General features: G+C 41.0%; 1 protein-coding gene across 3 annotated transcripts in view; it reads right to left on the bottom strand.

Moving 5' to 3' along the window:
• Positions 1 to 330: 330 nt before the first annotated feature.
• Positions 331 to 6807, bottom strand: part of LOC126458184 (uncharacterized) — a 186529-nt gene continuing 180052 nt past the window's right edge. For all 3 annotated transcript variants that reach the window (XM_050095074.1, XM_050095065.1, XM_050095057.1), the window contains exon 8: positions 331 to 484. In XM_050095074.1, the coding sequence (XP_049951031.1) occupies positions 353 to 484 (132 nt within the window). In that variant the 3' untranslated portion in view covers positions 331 to 352. The remainder of the gene's footprint in view (positions 485 to 6807) is intronic.

The following is a 6807-nucleotide window of genomic DNA, read 5'->3' as shown; positions in this document are numbered from 1 at the left end:
ACAGGAACTTACTCATTCTCCAGAGTCTGGAAGAACTATTGCCGAATTGCAAAATAAGGTGTAAGGTGCTTCTGATAATCTATCGCAAGATACCATTTGACATCTCTACGATCCTTTATACACAAGAATACATGCCTGCATTTCTGCCAGGGGATGATACACTTTCTATTAATGTGATTGTCTGGGCGCTGTGACGTGTATTTTATTTGGTCTGCATTTGTTATCATATATGTGATGAAGTATCTGTCATTTCAAATGTCAATAAAATGGCTGTGTCCTTCAGGGTGTTGCATTTTTTTCAGCAGTGTATATAAACCATTAGTTCCAGAATGACTTTCAGGATTCTTTTTATTCAAAACAGCTCATCGAAACAAGGGCATAAATCTGATTTTTCTTCTTCTAATTTTTGACGCAGCTGCTGAAGCTCTCGCAGTTGGCACTGCATTTTGCTGACATCAGTGATCATATTCCTTAGGCGAGTTTCCTGAAAAATATGAAACATTGTGAAGAGATGCTTAAAGAGAAATGTTTCTTTCATGAAAATAGTTTAAACATGTCTTTTGTGCAATAAATACGCCAGTTTTCCAGTCATTCTGCATATATTGTTCAAAAATATAAAATTCTTCCCCAAAAAGTTTTTTCCACATAGTAATGTCGTCACTTAATACTGGCTCCTGAGACTTCATAAGCAGGCTATTGAGTGATAGTTTTTGTCATTCTTCAAGTGCTTCCAGTTAAAACCTTTCAACACCTTTTCACAAGTGAAACGAACTTGTGACTACTCATGCATCTTTCTTTCTTTACTTTCAGTATCTGATATTGTTGATTGGATACCATGCTCTCGCTGAATATTCTAGGATACATCAAAAGAGGATTTTTACAAACAGCCTTCTTTGTAGGCTAGTACCATTTTAGCAGCATGCTACCAATGAACCAATGTCTGCCACTTACTTTACTTACAACTGAACATATGAGATCATTTCATTTCATATCTCCACAAACTGCTAAACCGAAATATTTGTATGAGTTGACTGATTCCAATTGTGACTTACTGATATTGTAGTGAAAGGATATTACCATTTTTGTGTTTCATGAAGTGCACAATTTTACATTTTTTTAAAATTTTTTTGTTAATTTAGAGAAAGTTGCCAATTTTTGAAGTGCTTGAAAAACTTATCAAGATGTGACTGGATACTTGTATACTTTTCTTTCAGACATTACTTCATTATAGACAACTGCATCATCTGCAGATGGTACGACATTACTATTAATATTGTCTGTCAGTTCATCGATATATAACATGTAATATATGATATGAACAGCAAAGATCCTAACACAATTTCCTGAGTCACACCTGAATTTACTTCTATACTTGTTCAGTGACTCTCCATCTAGCATCCTGCTTGAAAGAAATACTCAATGCTGCCAAACATGATCCAGATGGCTTAGGATGTGAAGCAGAGCACGTTGTGTTCAGCTGCAATGTAGGCTACTGGGTGGTCAGCTTTGTTCTTGACCACATTTTGGAAGTGGCAATTCATTCTGATGAACAGCTGGTCAGTTGACACACCAATGTAAAAAGCTGTACAGTCATTGCAGCAGAGTTGGAGTATGACATGGGTACTTTTACAAGTGGCCATGCCTCCAATGGGGTAGGAGAAACCTATGACAGGACTGGTCAAGACGTGCCGGGCAGGTGGATTGGCAGGCCTTGCACCTGAGTCTATCTCATGGATAGATTCCTGTGGCAAGGGGCTGGGATTAGGAGGGGTGTAGAGATGAACTAGATGTTGTGTGGGTGATAGAATACCACTTTAGTAGGAGTGGGGAGGCTCTTGGGTGTAATGTCCCTCATTTCAGGGCACAATGATAGATAATCAAGGCCCTGGTAAAGAATACAGTTTAATTGTTCTAGTGCAGGGTGATATCGGGTGACGAGGGATGCACTCCTTTGTGAGTGGTCCCTGGGTGTGATGGGAGATTTAGGGATGTGTGAGAATATAGTACAGAAATCTGTTTGCGGACTAAGTTTGTGGGGCAGTGCCTTTCTGTGAAGGTTCTTGTGAGACCTTCAGCACACATGGCAAGCAAGTTCCTATCACTGCAGATATGCCATGCACAAGTGGCCAAGCTGTAGGAGACTGGAAGGGATGACAGCTGTAGAAATGCAGGCACTGTTGTTGGTTAGTCAGTTTCATATGGATTGGAGCCATCAGAGAGGTGGAGGTCAATGTCCAGACTGGTCACAAGTTGAGCTGTGGATGGGAGAGGTGGCAGTGATTTTGTGAAGGAATGATGATAGTGCATGTTGGTCCTGAGTCCAGAGGATGAGGTTATTGTCAATTAATCTGAACCAACTTAGATGTTTGGGATTTTGGGCGACTAGGAACACTTTCTGTAGATGGCTCATGGACATGTTGTCATATGAGGGTGCCAAGCGGCTGCACATCGCTGTGCCACAGATTTAATGTCCCCTCAAATGATAAGCAGTTGTGTGTCAGGATATAGTTGATAAGGTGTATGATGAAGTATTAATGATGTTGAGAGAGGTAGCATTTAATAGCAACAAGGTAATGGGGATAAGGAATGTTGGAGTATGGGGAGGTAGCATCAACAGGGATCCAGGATGTAATGGGTGTGGGATGGTGGATGGTTGGTGAAGGATGTGGTAATTATCTTAGATGCAGAGACTAGGTTTTGGGCAACTGGATGGAGGTGTCGGTCAACAAGAGCGGAAATTGTTTTGGTAGTGGCACTATAACAAGCTGCTTTGTAGATTTAGATTACAATGTAGTGCCCAGAATAGTTGAGTTTGTGGATCTTGGGGTTCCTCCACCTACAAGCTTTGCGACAGGAATCCCATCATAACATCCAGTCCCTGCAAAACTGTTAGGTTCATACCAGAACCTCTCTCCACAAGTCCATCTCCCTCCTCACCCCAGTGACACCTGGTACACCCACCTTCTAGATATTCTACATACTCCCCAAAATCCATATACTGAACAATCCAGGACACTCCACTGTAGGTGGTTGTTGTGCCCCTACTGAAACAATTTCTGCTCTTTTTTCTCAGTCATTATACACTGTACCAATGTTCTGACATACTAGTACTTCTCCTTTGAGGACAAGGTATATAAACTGAAACACGGTCATGGACACCTGCATGATACACCCCTATGCTAATCTTTTTAGGGGCAATCTAGAGGAAACCTTCCTAGCCTCCCAAAACCCTAAACCCCTTACCAGATATCTTCATCATCTGGACTCGGGACCCAGGCAACCTATCCTCATTCCTTCATAACCTCAACATCTCTCCCATATGCTTCACCTGGACTTCCTCAATCCAGCGGGCCACCATTCTGGACATTGACATACACCTTTCTGATTTCTCCAGCCACTCCTCTCCCACATTAAAACCACTAACCACCGACAGTACCTGCGTTTTGACAGCTGTCATTCATTCCACACCAGAACGCCCTTCCCATACAGCCTGGCCATTTGCACATGGTGTATCTACAATGATGAGAAAACACTAGGCCATCCCTTTGTACTTCCACTCACAACCTCTTGCCACAGGGATCATTTCCCTTTGAAAGACCACGATGTAAGACCTGCCCAGTCCACCAACCCACACTTTCTACTCGTCTTGCCACAGGCTTCTTGTAACTCATCAGAGGCGCGGTCACCTGTGAAAGTAGCAATGCCATGTAGCAACTCTGCTGCAATTGCTGCACAGCTTCCTACATGAGGATGACAACCAACCAGCCACCCATCAGAATGAATAGGCACCACCAATGCACAATGTGATTGAATTCAATGGCTGCTTCACAACCAGGTTATCTGAGTTCTTCCCTTCGCCACCTGCTTATCTGAACTAGGCAAGTGGTAGTTAGGCTTGTAACATGTGCTTGGCTCCTGTAACCCTCAGTCTCCATTAACCAACTGTCCTCACACCCTCCATCCAACAGTTTCCCCTTCCACCATCCTATCACCCTCCCAGCCCATGTCTCCACACGGCCTACTTTGTGTGCCACTCTGCACAGGATCCAACACCCATGCACCATATGCATATCCAGTGCACCTGTCACCCCTCCCTCCTGCAATCCTAGCCAGCAAACCAACTTCTTCCCTCCGTGCTACTAGATATCCAACCCCAAACTTTCTTCATGCCTCTCACCTCCCTCTTTCTCTAACCACTCTACCACCCCCACTCGGTAAAACCCCATCCCAGTCCACCTGCCAAACGGTAATCTTGACACTGTGCATCCAGCTGGCGCTGTGTCAGGACATAGGTGCACTTGTGTGTGTTTGTGTGTGTGTACCCCACCTCAAGAATGGGTTCATTTTGAAAACTAGCAAGTTCTTTTTCTTTTTGTGTGTGCCTGTTGATGACTCAATGGCTCTGCTTTTTGTTGAGTGGTCTCCTTTGCTCCTAAAGCATTTACTTTTATTACTGTTGTTTTGCACATTTTGCCATGCCCATCACGCATAAATGTGTAATTATCACAGTTGATTGTTGGATGACAAGTAGTCTCTTCCAGTGACAGTGATTTGATTGCTTGACATATGTATGAGCAAAAAATGCCTTACAAGCCCTCCACACACAGTTATATAGCAGCCCACAATGAGATGCGCATGACTGAGCCATGTAGGGGGCTTAACAGATCTTGGCCCTATGCCAGAAGTCGACAAAGTCTCTGGTTCAAGCCTTACATTTAGCTAAGAACCATGTAACCACAATCGGTTCTAAGGACAAACCCACAGGTTAAGAGTTTCTGCCAGACAATGGAATGGCCCAAGTATGATCTTGGAGCCCTGAGAACAGTTGTTTGTTCCATGTTCCACAGTCTGCTGCTGGTTGTATCCTTTGGTCTCAATGGCTACTGAGATAGCCTTTTCAACATGCAGAATGAGACACCAACAATACAACTGCACGAAGTGATTCTTGTTATTCCTTGCTGCCATTTCCCTGTTGGGAGCCATTATTCGCCATACAGTCAAACTGCTTACATTTATAGATCGCTACCCTTTTGCTCTCACTTCTCCCTAGCATGAGACACAGCAGAAGAGACAGTAGCCATGGGAGATGATAGTAACAGGTACATTTGTTATCGCTGGTACAGGACTCATGGAAGTTCACTCAACCTATTCACACAACAGCAACCAGAGTGATTTTTAGCTGGCTTATATGTGGCAATGAAATCACTCAGGCATTGAAGCTGGTGTGATGTTTTTAGAATATTAAACAAAGAACTTCACATTAACATTATTCTTTTTTCAGATTTTGTTATGCTAAATAGGTCACAAGTATCCATTAAGAACTGAAACTACAATGCTTAAGAAAATGGTTTCCATTATAACAAGAGAAAGTTTTACTTATATACTGAAGATATTTTGAACTTGTACATTTTGTTATGTTGAGGTTATGCTCACTTAAGAGACTTACATAATAAATCCAAAAATAGTGCAAATTTATGGCAAACACAAATAGTACACAGATGTTTAGAAGAAAACTAACTGGAACATAATATGGCAGTTATAATATGTGCAATGTAATGGCACAACAATTGTCTTTGTAAAGCTGGTAGGGGACACACAACATATTACAATGGATGAAAAGAAATAGAAGTAACTTCAATTATGCCCAGGGAAGTGTGTTGGGATTTTTGCCATCCATGTTATATACTAGTGACCTGGCAGACAATATTAACAGTAATCTCATACCTTTTGCAAGTGATGTAGTTAATTATAATCATAATCTCAAAAAAGCTGGACAAATATCCAGGCAGATCTTAATAAGTTTTCAAAATGACAACTTGCTTCAAATGCACAAAAACATAAAACTGCTCACTTCACAAAATAATGAAATGTAGTATACTGTGACTATAATAACAATGAGTTACAATTTCAGTCAGTCATTCATACCAATATCTGGATGAAACCCTCTGTAGGAATATGAAATGGAATGATCACAAAGGCTCAGTTATAGGTAAGGTAGGTGGCAGACATAGGATCATTGGCTGGGTGCTGAGCAAATGCAGTCACTCTACAATGGAGACTATTTACAAATCACTTGTGTGGCCAGTTCTTAAATAATTGCTTTTATTTATATTAAGTATGGTAAATCATATGTTGTACAGGCAGTGAACTAGTAATATAAGAGAAATCAGAAGATAGAATACAGTATTACTCTAAGGAATACATTTTAAATCTAAGAACTCATTCATTTTATAAAAAAAGTTTGATCTGTAAGGGATGTTTTCAGGTGAGAGCTGCAAAGCCTGGGTAGAAATTTTTGAATTTTTATGTGAGCAGCGAGTATTGACACATGGACATGGGTGGGTAGTTGAATTAAAACACACACATCGTCACTGTTGATAAATGTATCAGAAAACACACACATTGCAATATACAGAATGGCACTACCATCACACTACATTCTTCTACCATTGTGTTTTTTCGCACCCTACTCAAACTGCACCAAAGAAGTACAGACAGAGAAAAGAAGCATACACAAGAAACCCTTGCCTTCCGAATGCTCTGAAAACGGCACTGAGTTTGAGTGATGGTCACCACATTAAGTAAACCTAATTACAACACTTTCCCTTGGTGGGCATCATGAGAGAATAATTTACCAGTTTTACATTGCAAAAATACATTATTAAACATAAGAACACAGATGAGACAAAATTTAACAGGCTGGTAGCCCAACATGAAATAATACTTATTTTAATCCTAACGTGTCTCTGAATCCCTCAGTTTTAACACTGCTAAGACCTTTAGTTAAAATATCTGCAACATTGTCAT

The sequence above is a fragment of the Schistocerca serialis genome, chromosome 1, assembly GCF_023864345.2.
Source record: "Schistocerca serialis cubense isolate TAMUIC-IGC-003099 chromosome 1, iqSchSeri2.2, whole genome shotgun sequence".
Classification (NCBI taxonomy): Eukaryota; Metazoa; Arthropoda; class Insecta; order Orthoptera; family Acrididae; genus Schistocerca; species Schistocerca serialis.
Note: the sequence above shows the minus strand (reverse complement) of the source record. Positions and strands in the feature narration are given on the sequence as shown.